Raw genomic sequence first — 16,293 nt, 5'->3', positions numbered from 1 at the left:
TGAAGGCACTGTGTATGCTTTTGAATAGACTGAAGCTTGTCGGGAAAACATCATGTGAGTCGAGAGCTAAGTTTAAAGAGCAGATTGGCAGAAAAGAATAAAAGGTAACAAATCAAATCCGTCATGTCAATAAAAATCGGAATGAAAGATATTCTTTGAATTATAATAGATATATACATATATATGTATTGAAAGGCACAACCATTTATCTAAAGAAAAAATCCAAACAAATATCTCCTACAAAATACTGCAGATATTTGATCCCAATGGTTCCCACCTATGCACACATCACCATCAGTCATATAGATCGTTTCTAATACATGTCATAGTCTCGAGAAATTGACAAAACCGTATTAGAAGATTATTATTGCTCACATGTTAAGAAAGAATTGAGGAATGTAGATATTTCATTTAATAATTACAATTATAATTCTTTTTCGATAAAAGACTTGTCGACGTCTAAATCATTGATCCAAAATATCTAAAATCAAATAATACGTTTACCTAATCTTATTGTTTTTCTCTCGTTTTCAATATAAAATTAAAACGAGATGTCAGTCGGTCTCACATATAAAAGGTCCAAATTAATTCTCAATTATATATATATATATATATATATATATATATATATATATATATATATATATATATATATATATATATATATATATATATATATATATATATATATATATATATATATATATATATGCCATGTGCGGATGTTTAATTGCGCACAGGAGAAATTCCCGGCGGGATAAATCCAATCGGCTTAGAAAGCATCGCCGGACTACGCTACTCTGCGACAAAATGGATAAGAGGAGACGACCGCGAAGTTGGACCGCTCGAAAACCGTGTGTGACTACTCCCGGTTTCCACGAATCCTCTTCCGTGCTCCTTCGCCTCCTCTTCTCATCTCTCTCTATATATATTTCTACAGTGCTCTGCTCCATTTCACAGAAACCTGCAGTTCTTGAAGCAAAAGCATTCTGAAAAGAAGAGGGAGAGATGTCAGGCTTTGTCGGAGTATGGATGGGTGTGATTGCCAAGCTCGGGATAGAGCAGCAGACCGCACCCAGCTGCAGCTTCATGAGGCGAGAGGAAGACGAGGATAAGGGGAGAGAGAAGCCGCTTTCAGTGAAGAAGAAGAAGAAGAAGGAAGCTGTGCAGGAGAAGATGAGAGTGGGCTTGTCGGAAGCCACTGTGTGCATGCTTATGGATCGGTTCGCTCCCAGTTGATCCTTAGAACTCTGTATGACCCCTATGTGTATTGCGTATTTGTATGATCACTGTATGTAAATGATCTAAATCCAACCGAGTTTTCTGCTCTCTTTTCTCTTTGTGACTGAGAGAGAACAAATCTGGTAACTCCATTCAATCAAGGCCTGATTGCTTAAGAAGTGGAATGACATGCCCGCAAGTAATGATTTTGCTATCCTCTCCTGTGAGCATAGAGACCTTTTGTCTGATCCAGAAGAAATTTAGACTGAAAAATGACATCATGAGAGAACAACAAATGCTTGTCCAAGAAGCTTATTTAGTCTGTTTCTGCATTGCACAATCGACTGATGTACAAGTCATCGTCAAAATTCTTGAAAAGTGTAATTGTCCCTCCTACAATGAACTATTACAAACAATGGATACATACAATGGATGACATTATAGACGGAGGCAAAATGAAAGGGAAAGGCTATATATTTACATCTGTGTTCACTGAAAATGTCAGTGAGAAAAGAGGCTTGGTTCTGTGTTATACATCGACTCGATCGAGTCACACATTGACCATTCTTCATCCCACTTGATTATCTCACTTGCATATCGAATTGCTGTATCGACGGAATCTGAATCCAACCCATTTGCCCATGTAACAAAGAGTTTTCTACCGGTAATAGACAGGAATAACCTCTTGAATTTCACAGCAACGTACTGAAATGCTTGCTCAGACTTGGTGGACTCGATGTTGGTACCACGGTTGTTCCTGCTATTATTACGTGGATGATGGCTTGCTACAGGATCAAAGTCGTCGAACCATTTGCACAAGGTTAGAGGAGCTGTGGCTATCTTCTGTTCAAGCAAATCGAACTTACTGAGTATCAAAAGAAAATTTATCTGTTCGAAAGCCCTGGCAATGATCTCAAAGAGCCTTTTGTTCTCCATCATCTTGTTCATGACCACCCCATTCAAATCTTCATAGTACTCGTCATAGTCAGTCAGAGAGACGCAGAAAATGACTATCCGGACATCTTCAAACAAGTGGAGCCATTTGCAGTTCTCTCCAAGGCCTTTGTTATGAACTCTGATGAGCTGGTACCTGCAGCACATGAAAATAAGTTCAGGGAATGGACTTATATCAGACAAGAAGAAAAATCCTATCGTTAACTTTGCATCATTCATTTGAATGGGCTCAACCTTCCTGTCATTTAAATGGAAAAACACTCAGTGAATCATTATATGCTGCTCTGTGATAAATCCATAAAGATATTACTTCTTGAGATCCAATAAGGATTTGGTCAAGATGATACAGAATACGAAAAGAAATATCAGAATGGAAACTAGCTGATGCAGAATAGGGTTATCTTCATAAAGTAAAGTGTTCAACCGTAAGAAAATCTAGAATATGCATTTCCCTTTAACTTCTCTTACCTTTTCCAAGGCAACTAATTTAAAATATCTCCAACATCTTACATCATGAAATCAAATTACTGCAGATACAGCATTGACCAACCTTGACAATGTTTCCTGATGATCATGGTCATTAATACTCATTCCAGCACAAGGCAACTCTGGAAAATGGAAGTCCACGCATGCTAGTCCATTGGAGGAAGTTATTCCATCGGCATAAAGTATATCCATATCTGATGGCTCGTACTCAACTCTGGATATATCAACAACCTGAAGAATTATTAATAACAGAATCAGTATCAACTTCTAACCATGGAATGAGAGTTTTTTAAGTGTGTTCGCACCCAAAGTTTCATCATATCAGTCATAAAGAGGTGATGTTGAATTTGCATATTCTAATTTTAATATGAATTTGGAGAAAAGTGAAGCTCTACAGCTTTTCAATTTTGTTTAAGGGGTCCTAGTTTGAGAGCACTACCTAAAAGTCCTGCTTCCACTGTGGATTCCACCACAAGTCAAAGGTGAAGGGAGTAACTTAGGTATCTCCACATGTGCACCTCATAAAATTGAACTTAGTAATTCAAAAAGCTTCTTTCTGGTTTAAAAAAGTAAATTTCTTCAATTCTCTGAGTGTTTCTAGGTTATGGCTGCTTACATTTTTCTTTATCCTGTGTGCATAACAAGAGATATAATTGTTCACATTTCAGAATTGAGCTTATGTTTCTCTATCTTGTCTATGGCAAGAAAAAAATTCAGTGTACCTATATCACATGTGCAAAGGGTTCCTAGAGCTTTTGTTTATTACTCCTTATTAATATAAAAGATCAAAGATCCCCAGCATACCTAAGAATTCAAATAGTCCGCATTCTAAATAGTGATGGATAGATTCTGTTCATCATTGTGTTTCCAATAGAACAACACCGCTCTCCTTACACCCCATTCACTCCGTTGACTTCAAAATCCTAGTATTTAAATTTCAATGCTGGAATCAAACAAGCCATCCTACCCTACAGTTGCCTACTTGAACACCAAAATAGTTATTGACTGATGATGCAGGTTTTGCTAGATCACCACCAAAATCAATAAAGCATTCTTATAAATTCCCAAACCACTAGTTAAATAACTACTACCACAATATTAAAGTCCATCTCCATGGTTAACTTCATTTCAGTAGTCAATTCTATCCTGTATTTTGCCACCCAGAGCTTTTCAAAGTACCTTTCCACTCACCTACTATGCCAACATAACCATATTTGAAGGAGTCCATTCTATCTGATCATAATAGAGATGAACAGTCATTTTTGAATTTTTGGTGTCATAACTCCAGACTACATGAACTGGAGTTGCAAGATAACAGAAAAACAGAAATGGAAAGAGAATGTTACCCGTTCTAAGAAGTAACTGGCAATACTAGGGATTGGTTGAAGTTCACTGCTGCGCTTGTATGTAGCTTGAATAGCAGAATCATTCCACAGCTCCTCTACTAGTGGGGCATATTCCCGAGTAGCAGCTGGGAAAATATCTTCAAGTTTGCCAGAAGCCATAAGTTTAAGAAGCCAATCAGAAAATGCTTTTAGCCGTGGACTGATGGAGTACTCTGTCACAATCTTCTCTTTGTCTAATTCAGCATCTCCTGCTTACAACAAATTGAATTAAACAGTTTAACTATTATATAAACTCCTGCCTTTCATATAATTATAGACTTAGAACTTGAATTCTATTATATCAAACTACCAAGAAAAAAGGACCACAAAGTAGTTTGCCTAGGAGTATACATCAACACCAAGCAAATAAAAATGCATGTAAAGCCTAAGCCTTATATTATGATAAACCAAAGGATTATATCATTATATCCAATATCATCCAAGGATGTAAAGAATTGCACATTTTAACATAATAGCAACAAAAAGGAATTAGAAAAGAATATATGGCAAAAACTTTATGGGAGTTATTAAATCAGAAACAATTACTGAAAGATCCAGGTAATGCAAGAGATAAATTTACAAAAGAAACTAAACAAACTAAGAAGTAAGAATTACAATGAAACTGTAAATTGGGTTGTGAATCAAGGATGTTGTAATCAGGTGGTAAAATATTTTTATTCTGGGAATTTTACATAAAACCCCATGGTTATAAATTGTTATATGGTCTTATTTATCTCAAAACACAATTAGCATTTACAATGAAATTAAATGTTTCGTTCAAATATGTCCACTTGTAAAAGCAAACTTGACAACCAAACTACCAGAGTTCATGACCTCAGTTGGATTTATCCCATAACGCATCAGAGAGCAGAATCATCACTTAGACACCCTCACAAAGGCTGAGATGAAGGCAAGTGATATTCAAACACAATAAGTCAAGTGAAATTCAAATATTCTTTGAACCAATATAATGCAACCTAAGATTATTCTGTAAGCAACTTCCACAAACTTTAAAGAACGTGTGGCAGAACTTGACCAACATTTAACTATTATGTTACCCTTTCGGCACAAAGTTCTGTATTCCATATCTGGAGTAATTAAATTTCAAAATCTTCAGTATTCATTTCTACAAAGCTTTCTTGAATATGAAATTGTGTAACTTCGCTCAGAATTTCCCCAACAGCCCTCCACAGGAGTGATTTTCTCAGTTTCGATACCCATACAAGTCACGAGTTGGATTGCTATGGTATGCTAATTATCATCGTTATCCTGGTCATCACAGATCAACGAAACAAAAGAAAACAAAATACAAAAATCAGAGAAATAGTTTTCAGAAAAAAATATATCTTAAACTTTTTCATCTTTTCCTCAAGTAGCTTACAGCACAGTCTCCTTCGGTGCTGTTAGTGAACAGGGAGATAGGATCCTAAATTCATGATTGATTTAGATTGAAATCCAGTTGGTGTCATTCAGTATGTGCTGCACAGCATATGCCACTCAAAACTGCAACATTGTCAGACCAATCCCCCAAGCGTGGTGGTATACCATAGTAAAGCCCATGGTTCACCAGAAAGAACATAAGGATAAGGTTAACGATCACCATTATGCTCTCCACAAGACCAAAAAGGCACTATATTTTATCAATAGTAACTTAGATATGGAAGTGACTACCAACATAGAATCTATAAAACTATGATTGTGTATAAGAATGTTATTTGCATGAACTCATCTCTTAACAAAATGAATTGTTAATAAGCAATAACTTTTTATTAGATGAATACCAGTGATAATCGGAATCAATAGTATGATCCTCGTACCTGAAAAACGTAGTTGCTGGTTTCCCTTTCTTTCAGCCAAACTCTCTTCTTCGAACAATTCACGACCCTCAAGCAGTATGCCAATATAGTTGTATATGCTGGTTTGTATCATAAGCTTAGTATCTTGGCGTTCATCCTCTGGGAAAGGTACACTCCTATACAAGAACTTGGCCTAATAAATCGGCCATTAAACTCAGTAGCTAGTCAAATTTGACAAATACGGAAAACATTAAATAGACTATCAAATTCACTCTCCAAGATATACAAGGCACTAGATGCACACGCAACATTTTGAATAAGAACCACAATCACGAGATGGAGCATGCACAAAGTAGTTCTAAACATTTAGAATAAGGATTGTCACCCCGATTAGGACATCTCAGCATGTGTCAAGCAGCACATGGCATCTCCAACTCATGCTGAAGGGCCAACTTTTGGCATGTATCAATGTGCAAATCACACTACGCAAGAAATCATCCTGCCAACTCAGTTAATGCCACAAGATGACAATTCTAGGCCTATATATATCATAAAAATGACAATGGCCAATAAATGAAGTTGGCATCAGAAGAAAACAAAATTTATTGCAAACAAAACATTTTTGTTATTGCCAACTTCGGCAGCAGTTGTTGTAATAATCCTCTTCAAGGAAGCCAATTACTGGTTACCATCGCCTTCTAACAACCAAAGAATAGACACTACATAGAGAAAGAAAATGTAAATTTACTCAAGTGATGGATGCTGTGAATTCAGTACCTAAAAAATAAATCAAGCTTCTCTCTAACTCCTTAATTTGATGTTCAAGCTTCATGGGATGCACTAACTTAGGCGAGTTCCATTCAAGAATGAGATCCTACATAGAAAATCAGGACTATAAAAGTTAACATGCTAAACACCAATGACATGCATGATGTACCTCTATAAGACTAAATTAACACAATAGGCCAGATAGTTCCCATAGTTGACTGTGCTTAACATGAAATTACTGACTAAAGTATGGGATTTTTTCTGTGACTGTGCAGTGCTCATCTAAAGTACCTGTTTGAAAATGGTACTTGTCCCTGATCCATGGTTCCCAACCAACAGAAGCTTCCGGAGTGTTTTTTTATCAAGGTACTCAGAAACAGATCTTCTGACCAAGTCATTTACCTCTTCGCCAGAAGGATTTGCAACCTTATCAGGAAATGGCAATGAAAGAACAGGGCAGAGTAGCTTCATAACAGGCTGCAAAATGGGAAACCATTGGAAAATCGGTTTCTGGACAGTCTACAATTTGTAGAAGAAAATTCATAACGAACATTAAGAAGGGTCACCTTTCCCCAAATCTTCCCTTTTATATTCTTCTGCCCTTCCTCCAGGTATGTCCCATCAGCATTTAGCCAAAAATGGGGATTCCCAGCACAATTGACTCCCACCCACTGCAAGGCAGGTTGGATGCATCTATTTCTAACTCTATCAAACATCTAAAGAAGCATTAAATTTTTTGCATGTACCTTTAGCATGTGAAGCTCAACTTTTGTAATTTCCCGACCATTTATCAGGATTCCGGTGTTTCCATTGCTCGCATTTTGCGTCAGGGTTCCCCCAATATTCAGATTTGGAGTAATGATCCTGTCAGGCCTGTGCCCTTCCTGTTGATTTTCCAGCAACATCATAGCCAAATTATCGATACAACAAAGAAAATGAAGAGCCAAGATGCAGTAGACGACACATGTTTGCTTATATAGGGGAATAACATTTAAAAGTAACTATTAATATCCATTTAGGGCACCAATTTACTCCATTGGTAACTAGACGCAACAAAAGATAGACAAACCTCTTGTATGAAGCTCCCACCAATGAGAGGGGTTCGAGGAGCATTACCTTAGGTTGTTTCCATAAACTAGACCTAAAGCTTAAGACTAATGATAGAAGATTTTTGTGTCTTTTCTCACATATGGTCTCGGTTTGTCCCTTTCATCTCACATGGATCTTAGAGACAGGGAACCCGAAGAACAAAATGCAGGGGGACTACAGGAAAGATTGTAGCTCACCTTTCCCCAGTAACCAGAGACTTTGTCGTACCAATATAATCCAGGCTTCAGCGCAGGAGGAGGACAAGGACAGCTCTGCAACAGGACCATCTCCTCCAGGCTAAGCTTCTTTCCATTCACACAGATGTGTTCCGGTCTCAACTGGTTTGTTTCGCTGTTCTTTTCAGCCTTGACCACTTGCTCAACTTCCAGGGAGCTCAGCAACCTCTTCAACATCCAGGAGCTCTTCCCCAGTCTCTTCCTATTCGACTCCAGTATCGGAGAACCAATGCAAGAAACGCACTTCCTCCCTTCTGGCATGGAGCCCATAGCCGTCAACACGCAACTACTGCAATACCTCGCATCGCAGACCAAGCAAGTCTCTTTCACCGCGAAACGGCTTCCTTTCAAGCACATGTAGCAAGCTCCCTTTTTTATCTTCGTTTCCAATTCCTCTGATCTCGTTTGGGGAGTGACTCCGATGGCCGGCGACATAGAATAACTGGACAGGCCAGACTCTTGGAAGGTCCCAAGTGACTCTTCCTCCGCCTGCATAGCGATAACATCTTCGCCGTCCTCGTTCCAGGAGACGGGCGACCGGCAGCTGAACCCCGAGCTGAGGGCCGACTCCAACGATGGCCGGTTCGGGATTATCTCGCTGGACGAAGCCGCGACACCCTTGAGATCGCCAGAGAACCAAAGCGCGCCGGACCCGTCGGCGACCTCCGAGGGCTCCGTGGAGGGGTCGAGGAAGCCGGACGAGCCAAGCGCCCCGGAGACGTCGGCGTGGTTCTCGATGACGGAGGTCGGGGAGGCGACGGGAACCTGCGGCGGCCTCTTAGGGGATGGGAAGGGAAGAACGAGGGGGGGGCCGGGGCGGGCAGCGGAGGGCGGGGCCAAGGCGGCGAGGGGGATGCGGTCGACGTCGATGGGGCAGGCCCGAGGGATGTCGTAGGTGAGCGGAGGGCCATCGTATTCGGTGGCGAAGGAGTAACCGTCAGCCTCCGCGGGGGGATCCGCCTCGACGAACCGGCCCATGGCCGAAGAAGAAGAAGAAGAAGCAAAGGATGACGAGGGATCGAGCACAATTGAGTGGCAAACGAAAGCAAAGCCCAGATCCCGGAGCGCGAGTCTTAAAGTGAGAAGGGCAGTGACTTTGGGAGAGCGAGCGAACGAGCGAGAGAGAGGTGACAGGGATGAGGACGGAATGGGTTGACGCGTGGACGGGAATCATCGTTGGCAGCGTTGAACGTGTCAGAGAGGGAGAGAGGTGGAAGACGACATATTAAACGGTCCAAAAGTTTTGTCCTTTTCTACCTTTCACTACTGTTGTGGATCAGAATAAACTATATATTATTGCGTCAGTTTATGGGTGGGGGGAGGAAAAATGAGTTCTTTTGCCCTTTTTGCATCATATATTTTATTTTTCCTTACCTATGCAAGACTGAAAATGCCTATGTAAAAACTTAATTATTCATCTCCAATCAACTCAAAATAAAATAGAAAATTAAATATATTTATATAATAATACTTTAAATTTTAGATCTCAGAAAATAAAATGCGATCTTTGAAGAATCAACATACCTATCATCTTTCTCCTAGTCAAATGGATTGAATTCGTCTGAATCGAATCATTCATATACTATTCTTATAATTAATTATTAATAATATATATATTATTATTTTTCACATACATCCTTCCAAGTTAGTGAAGTCCACAAGCACTCTTTTTAATCGTAATTTGATGAGATTTCGACGACGACTACGACAAACATCGTATCGTATGGTGTTTTCAAGAAATAAATATTATATATAAAGATTTTTTTATTTCTGTCGGATGAATATATAGGAAATGATATTTACTATATGAAATATATAACTCAAGATTTGATTTATTTTTAAAATTATTTAATTAATTAAGATCATGTGTGAATCCATATATCATTCAGTAATTTATCGTATGAATTTGATACGTTGCAAAATTGATGGCGCCTTCATATTTAAAATGTTAATAATTTTCATTAAATCTTGCGTGGCTTTACACACGTCAGTGTTTCATTGATATTGCGCATTCTTTCCCTCATCAAAACCTAATCTGCTAACATCTTAGAGGAAGAAGCCAAACAGTGGATTTCACCGGTGGCCACAGCTTTCGTGCAGTACTCACTTACACAGTCAAATTAGTGCAAGCCATCGTAGATTTCTTGGGGACACTAAAGATCCGAAGGACAGCAAGTTGGTGGACTTGGCATTTCAATTCCCATTCCTGATGGGATGAGAGTTGAGTTTGGCTATGATGATCCCCAGAGCTTGGATGGGATGAAACACAAACAAACAGCAGTTCTCGGATGCAGGAATTAACGAGAATAATTCTCTTCTTTTCTGTCTTACAAGTAGATCAGATCATATTTATTTATGATGGCTTCTGTCAGTACAAGATTTGAGGTATCTGTTTGAAGTCTATATAGTTTATGAAAACTACCACAGATTAGGAAAAAAAAAACAAAAACCATGTGATAAAATTAAGAGAACATTCAAACTATTTTATCAACAACAAAACATAAATCCAATTTACAGTCTCTTCTAGGTACATATACATTGATATATACTTCCATTCTATTCAAATCTATTCAAACCCACCTTAGTCTAATTATCCAACCATTTATATATCAAATCTACTAATATTTTTCACATAAAATTCTCAAATTTTCGTGTTAACAACTTGATGTCGTGGATCGTGAGTCGGTACAGCTTGGTCCTATCTCGAAGGCGTAAGCCCATCCTGGAAGGTCTTCACAAAGGCGAGATGAGAGACAGGAGTTAAATAGGGGTTGACAAAAGTTGCTTCGAGGTGGTTTTTGAACTTTTGGGATTATCCCGAGACGAGGCTTGAGTGAGGTCGATCTCTTCAACACCCTACACAATAGGTCAGTGTCGGGTGAGGGTTCTCGACTCAACCCATCTGATGCTCAAATTAGTTTTGAGTGAGGACTAAGCCTTTTTGAAGTTCAGAATATGATCATTGTTTAAACATCGAGACTAATTTTTATATATACAAAGCCTTTGGGATGGGACCATGATCGATAGGGACTACCTGTATGTCTTTTTGTAGTGCATTCATGTGGACAACCATTTAGTATGACCCCCTACGATGCGGGTCGGCTGATACGATCTCCTTGAGGTGCAAATCGACTAGTATGATCTTTCGTGGTATGACGTTGAGCCTTACGCCCTTTACAATACCACGCTAGAAAAGGATAATTGAGGGGATGTTGGCAGCCAACCGGATCATCTTCTATATCAGGTAGATGCCCTATTGTCTTCCACATCAACTCCTTGGTGGTTGCCAGATGGTGGATCATGATTGGTATTGAAATATTCTCTATCATTCATGCCCCCCCTCCCGAAAGACATGCTTTGGGGCTCTTGCAAAAAGATTCGAGGTATGTCATTTGGTCTTTTTGTTGGTCATGGTTTTTGCTTTCCTTATTTGGTTATCCCATTATGGTGCTCCTATCTAACCTTGTCAATTCATGTATCTTGGGCACCTTTTTTTTTGTGCCTTTGTCGTAATGGACATTTTGGTGTAGGTTAGACTTTTCCGATTCACATATCTTGGGCACGCTTCGCTTGATGGTCCCGTCGTAGCGGGGCATCTTGATGTGGCCATATTTTCTTGGCTCGTACATCTCGGGCGCCACACCACGAAAGATTGTACCAATCGACTCGTGTCTCGGGAGATCGTACCAACCGACTCGTGTTGTAGGGGGGCCATATTGGGTGGTTGTCCATATGAATGCACCACAAAAGGATGTACGAGTAGTCCTTATCGATTGTGGTCTCTTCCCAAAAGTTTTGTAGGTATAAAAACCTATCCCTGATGCTTGAGCATGGACCATATTCTAAACCTCAAAAAGGCTATGGTCCTTACTCAAAACTAATCTAACCATCAAAGAGGTCAAGTCGAAAACTTTCACCCGACACTAACCTGTTGTGCAAGGCGCCGAAGAGATCAGCCTCACATAAGCCCCACCTCAGGACAACCCTGAAAGTTCAGAGAGCACTTCGAAGCAACCCTTGTAGGCCCTATTCAACTCCTGTCTCCCATCTTGCCCTTAAGAAGACTTTCTAGAACGATCCTATGCCTTCGAGACAAGACTATATTGTATCGACTCAAAGTCTACAACATCAAATTATTATCAGATTAATGCCAGAAGGAGGGCCATGAGTCATTGGCTCCCTTACGAGAGAAGCACTGATAAGGATATTTAGGCCCACATTAATTGAGGAGTAAAAGAATTAAAAACTTATATGCCTATCATGTCATTTTTATCTTTAGAAGTGTCTTTGGGGTTCACAAGCTCCGAAATAGCAAAACTACTTGGGCATATCAAAAGTAGATAATTTCTCGTGAACCTATAAGGTGACACTGATAATAATCAAATGTTGACTAATCACTTTATAAATAATTTTTAAAAATACTATGAATTGATACAAAATTGAAATTTAATTTGATCGTGTCACCACCGCCAAATAAAAAAAAATTATATAACAAGAAAATATGTTTTTTAGTAGATTTAATCAATTTAATAAGATGCATTGGTTTAGGTGAAGAGCAAAAATTGAGAGAAAAAAAAAAGAGAACTCTTTTAGTGCACACCACTAAAACCTTTTGTCACGTGCGCCTCACGTGCCGCATCCAACGCAACCCCAAGCCACCAAGTGGTCAACGCAACCTGTGACTCCAAAGATATCCGTGAACTTTGGCGAGAATAACGAAGTTGCCACTCATCCCTGCTCCTCAGAAAGTAGCCTTCTTCAGCGAGGTGAACTTGACCGACGACCCGAGCGCGGACGTGCCGACCTCGATCTCGAAGGAGTCGTAACGCAGGAAGAGCTCAACGAGCAGCAGGCGCGCCACCATCACCACGAAGTCCTTCCCGGCGCACTGCTTGTTCTCCGCGGTGGGCGCCTCCGTCTCAGGGCCGTTCGACCACACCACGTGCCGCAGCAGCGGCGCACCCCCCTCCCCCACGAAGCGGTCCGCCACGAACTCCTCCGCCCGCTCGAACACCCGCGGGTCGCGGGTGGCGAAGGGCTGGTACCCGAACAGCATCTCCCCGGCCCGCACCTGGAACGCCGCGTCGTGGTTCGCCACCACCATGTCTCGCTTCGCCCGCCCGTACTGCAGCGGCACCGGCGGCTCGATCCGGAGCGCCTCGTAGGCCGCCGATGCCGTCAGCGGCATCGCCTCGATCGCCCGCATCGTCACCTCCCCGCCCCCGATCTCTTGCACCGCCGTCCGCACCTCCTCCGCCAACCGGCCGTGGAGTGGGGCCCCGGCCCGCCCGATCCACTTGATCAGGTTCGGGAACAGGATCTTCATCCCGCCGAAGGAGTTGAAGCAGGTGGAGAAGAGGATGTTGTGGAGCGCTTCCTCCCGCGAGATCCCAAGCCGCTCCGCCTCGTCGAGTACCGGCCCGGCCGACTCGCGGAAGAAGGCCGCGAGCCGGTCGTAGTCGGACCGCACCAGCGCCGGCGGGAGGCGGAAGGAATGGAGGAGCAGGTCCTCGAGGTAGGTCGGGAGTCCAAGGGTGAGGAGCGGACCCACCTGGAACAGCATCCACTTGGTGATCAGCCCGGGGCCGTCGAGGCCCAGCTCGGAGTCCTTCGGGTTGCGCCCGAAGAAGGACCGCGCGAGGAAGTCGAAGGCCGCGCGGTCGTTGGCTGCGCCGAAGTCCGCCTTCCCCTTGGCGGCAATCTCGGCCTCCATCGTCGCGAAGAGCGCCCCGTAGGTGTGGCGGAACTCAGGGATGACGGCCTGGCGCCGGTTGGACAGGAGGAAAAAGAGGAGGCGCTTGAGGGGGGCGTGATTGGGCTCGGAGGGGTCGAGGTAGGATAGCACGCGGAAGCCACCGGTGAGCTGCGTGGAGGGCATGAAGGTGCCGGTGAAGAGGTCGCGCTTCTCGACGAGGGAGGTGTCGAAGAGCAACGGGAAGCTGGCAGCGTCGAGGAGGACGATGACGCGGGGGTCGGAGGCGAGAAAAGGGCCGGGGGGCATGTTGGCGCGGAAGACGGTGGAGTTGTAGCGGCGCATGCGGGACTTGAAGAACGCATCCCGCCCCTCGAAGTAGAAGTAGGCGAGCCGGTCCTGGATCGGCCCGACGAAGGGCAGCCCGTAGTCGCCGGGTATCTTCCGCACCGGCAGCTCCGACGACGACGGCATCGCCATCACGGGTTTCTCGGACACGGAAGCCATTTTCCGGCTGCGTCCGCGTAGGCGGCCATGAGAGCAAAGCGAGGGAATGAAGGCCAGAGACGCCGCGGCCATGGCAGGAGATCGATGGAAGATGGGTGATGATGGAGGTGGGAAGAAGAGGTAGCTGGGTGGCGTTACTATATGCATGAATTGGGAAGGCGGACAGAGAGGCGAGAGATGCCGGTGGTGATCACGGAAAGCGGGCATCGAGAGAGTGAAATGGTAGAGCACGCACGAGACGGCACGGTCGGCGGCTCACAACTCGCCACGTGCGAGTCAACGAGAAGAAGCGAGGTCGGAACAGGCAACCGCTCCTTTCCGCCCCAGGCTGTTCAAATCCGCCAGTCAAACACTCGTGAGAACATAGCTTTGCACTGCGTCCGGTTCATGAAGCGACTGCTTCTGGACTGTGTTCCTTCTTCGAGAATGGATACCCAAGACACGATGGGACAGTGGGAAAAGAGCCGTGGCGTCAGCATCAGCGGATGGCAGACGCTGCATGCGGACGTCTTCGGTAGAATCTTATCGACCACAAACTCTCTCACATTGAGTCATTGACCAAGGCAGGAAGGTCGTCTCTGTGAAGGGGCATTATTGACTCGTCGTCGTCAAGTTCTTGGAAGCTTACTGGAACAGTTTGTGCGACAAAATGGCTACTTCGGTGTCTTGGCGTGAAGGTTACGATGTCTCCCTGCACGTCTCAGCCTCTTATCGCAGATTTGATGATATACGACCACAAAACTCATTCCTCGAGGAAAAATCCAAACTCATCCTTCGCTGTTTAGGAATTTTAGTTTCACGTCGACAAGAATTATCTCAATTATATCTTAGGCAACTCCTCAATAATACTTTCGGATTCCTTTTCTAAAATTTTTATTTTAATTTATACATATTTAACATATTTTAATTTAATTAGAGGTTATATTAATATCACTGCTTCAACAATCTAACTGTATTCCTTCTCCGATTAAAACTAAACAGGGAGCTAATCCGGAAAAGAGCATATTTATTCATATTAATCCTTGTGTAAGTGTTTGATTATTTGTTAAATAATTTAATTTAATTATTAGGTTAGAATTATTGAATAAATATTTTATAAGCGTTATTCTCATTGTTGTAGTTGTTTAATGATTATTTTATTATTTTATTAATCTATAAAAAATCATGATTATTTGGTAATTCGAGCTATACTTTTAGTTTATATTTTTGGAATTATATTAAAGAGAAAATAACTTTAACGTTATTCCTTTATTCTATACATATCAATTTTATTTATAGAAAAAAAATATATAACTCAATAAAAAGCATTTGTTAATTATGATATAATTATATTTTTATTTATATTGTATTAGATTATTACCAAAATTGCTTGTGAGATCTATTTATCCTAAACGAACGTCATAACAAATATTTTAAAGGATGAAATAAAAATCTAAGCTTACTTTTCAACTCCATTAAATTAAGATTTGTAACCATAATAAAATATAAATTTTATTTTACATGTATCCTGCATCTAAGCTTAATCCTAAATCTTAAAATGACCTTAGATGATTTTATGTTCCTTAAACTTGATAAATTTAATGAAATGGATTTACTATATGGCTTGAATAATTAGAAGCTTGGCTGAGGCCTAATTTCTGATATAGGAAAATTATATATATTTTTCTATATCCTTCTAAAGAAATTGAATATCTCTATAGATTTAGAATCTTCAACGATAAGTTTTAGAAGATATATCTTAGAGATTCTATCCATCGCTTCACTTATTCTGATTTTAATAACTTTAAAATAGTGGATCATTTACTTATCAACGATCAAATATATATATTTTAAAACTTGATCCATGAAATTCATCGAATTGGAACTATCATTTTTGAATCATATCATATCTCTTATCTATTAGATAGATTTACTCTATCTTAGTTTAAATTTGATCAAGATATTAGAAAATCTCGAATAACTTGAACTCTTCAATATATTATCCAAGCTATTAAAATAGAAAACGAATATCGATAAAGGAAGACCGACGCAGTTGCCTGGTCACAACTGACGATGATAAAGTCTGGTTTCATTGCGATGCCACCCGTCCCGCATTGCTCTACATCTATATCGACGTTAACTCATTGGATGGATCCTAGCCTCAACTCGAAGTTAACGTC

At 41.3% G+C, this 16,293-nt stretch overlaps 2 protein-coding genes and 1 long non-coding RNA gene across 3 annotated transcripts; 1 reads left to right on the top strand and 2 right to left on the bottom strand.

The window, feature by feature from the left end:
* Positions 1–738: 738 nt before the first annotated feature.
* On the top strand, positions 739–1,329 carry LOC135606086 (uncharacterized). The gene is made up of 2 exons (XR_010484675.1): positions 739–854; positions 941–1,329. It is a non-coding gene; the product is annotated as an uncharacterized LOC135606086 (long non-coding RNA).
* A 191-nt stretch (positions 1,330–1,520) lies between these two features.
* On the bottom strand, positions 1,521–9,178 carry LOC135606077 (extra-large guanine nucleotide-binding protein 1-like). The gene is made up of 8 exons (XM_065096867.1): positions 7,897–9,178; positions 7,357–7,494; positions 7,177–7,281; positions 6,902–7,087; positions 5,864–6,035; positions 4,008–4,255; positions 2,726–2,892; positions 1,521–2,311 (listed from the first exon to the last, which is right to left on the bottom strand). Exons 1-8 carry the CDS (start codon positions 8,911–8,913, stop codon positions 1,723–1,725), a joined length of 2,622 nt encoding a protein of 873 aa, XP_064952939.1. The 5' UTR covers positions 8,914–9,178; the 3' UTR covers positions 1,521–1,722.
* A 3,133-nt stretch (positions 9,179–12,311) lies between these two features.
* Positions 12,312–14,492, bottom strand: LOC135606055 (allene oxide synthase 1, chloroplastic-like). Its single transcript, XM_065096800.1, has one exon. The coding sequence runs from the start codon at positions 14,339–14,341 to the stop codon at positions 12,677–12,679; it is 1,665 nt and encodes a 554-aa protein (XP_064952872.1). The 5' UTR covers positions 14,342–14,492; the 3' UTR covers positions 12,312–12,676.
* Positions 14,493–16,293: the final 1,801 nt, after the last annotated feature.

This window comes from Musa acuminata, chromosome BXJ1-2, assembly GCF_036884655.1.
Source record: "Musa acuminata AAA Group cultivar baxijiao chromosome BXJ1-2, Cavendish_Baxijiao_AAA, whole genome shotgun sequence".
Taxonomy (NCBI): Eukaryota; Viridiplantae; Streptophyta; class Magnoliopsida; order Zingiberales; family Musaceae; genus Musa; species Musa acuminata.
The sequence above is the reverse complement of the archived record's forward strand: the minus strand, read 5'-3'. Positions and strand labels throughout refer to the sequence as shown.

Coding starts and splice junctions, on each gene's coding strand:
- LOC135606077 (XM_065096867.1), bottom strand. CDS start 8,913: ATGGGCCGGTTCGTCGAGGCGGATCCCCCCGCGGAGGCTGACGGTTAC. Junction 7,088..7,176: donor AAGGGAAGATTTGGGGAAAG/GTGACCCTTCTT, acceptor CCCATTTTGCAG/CCTGTTATGAAGCTACTCTG. Junction 2,893..4,007: donor CCAGTTACTTCTTAGAACGG/GTAACATTCTCT, acceptor ATAATTCTTCAG/GTTGTTGATATATCCAGAGT.
- LOC135606055 (XM_065096800.1), bottom strand. CDS start 14,341: ATGCCCGCTTTCCGTGATCACCACCGGCATCTCTCGCCTCTCTGTCCG.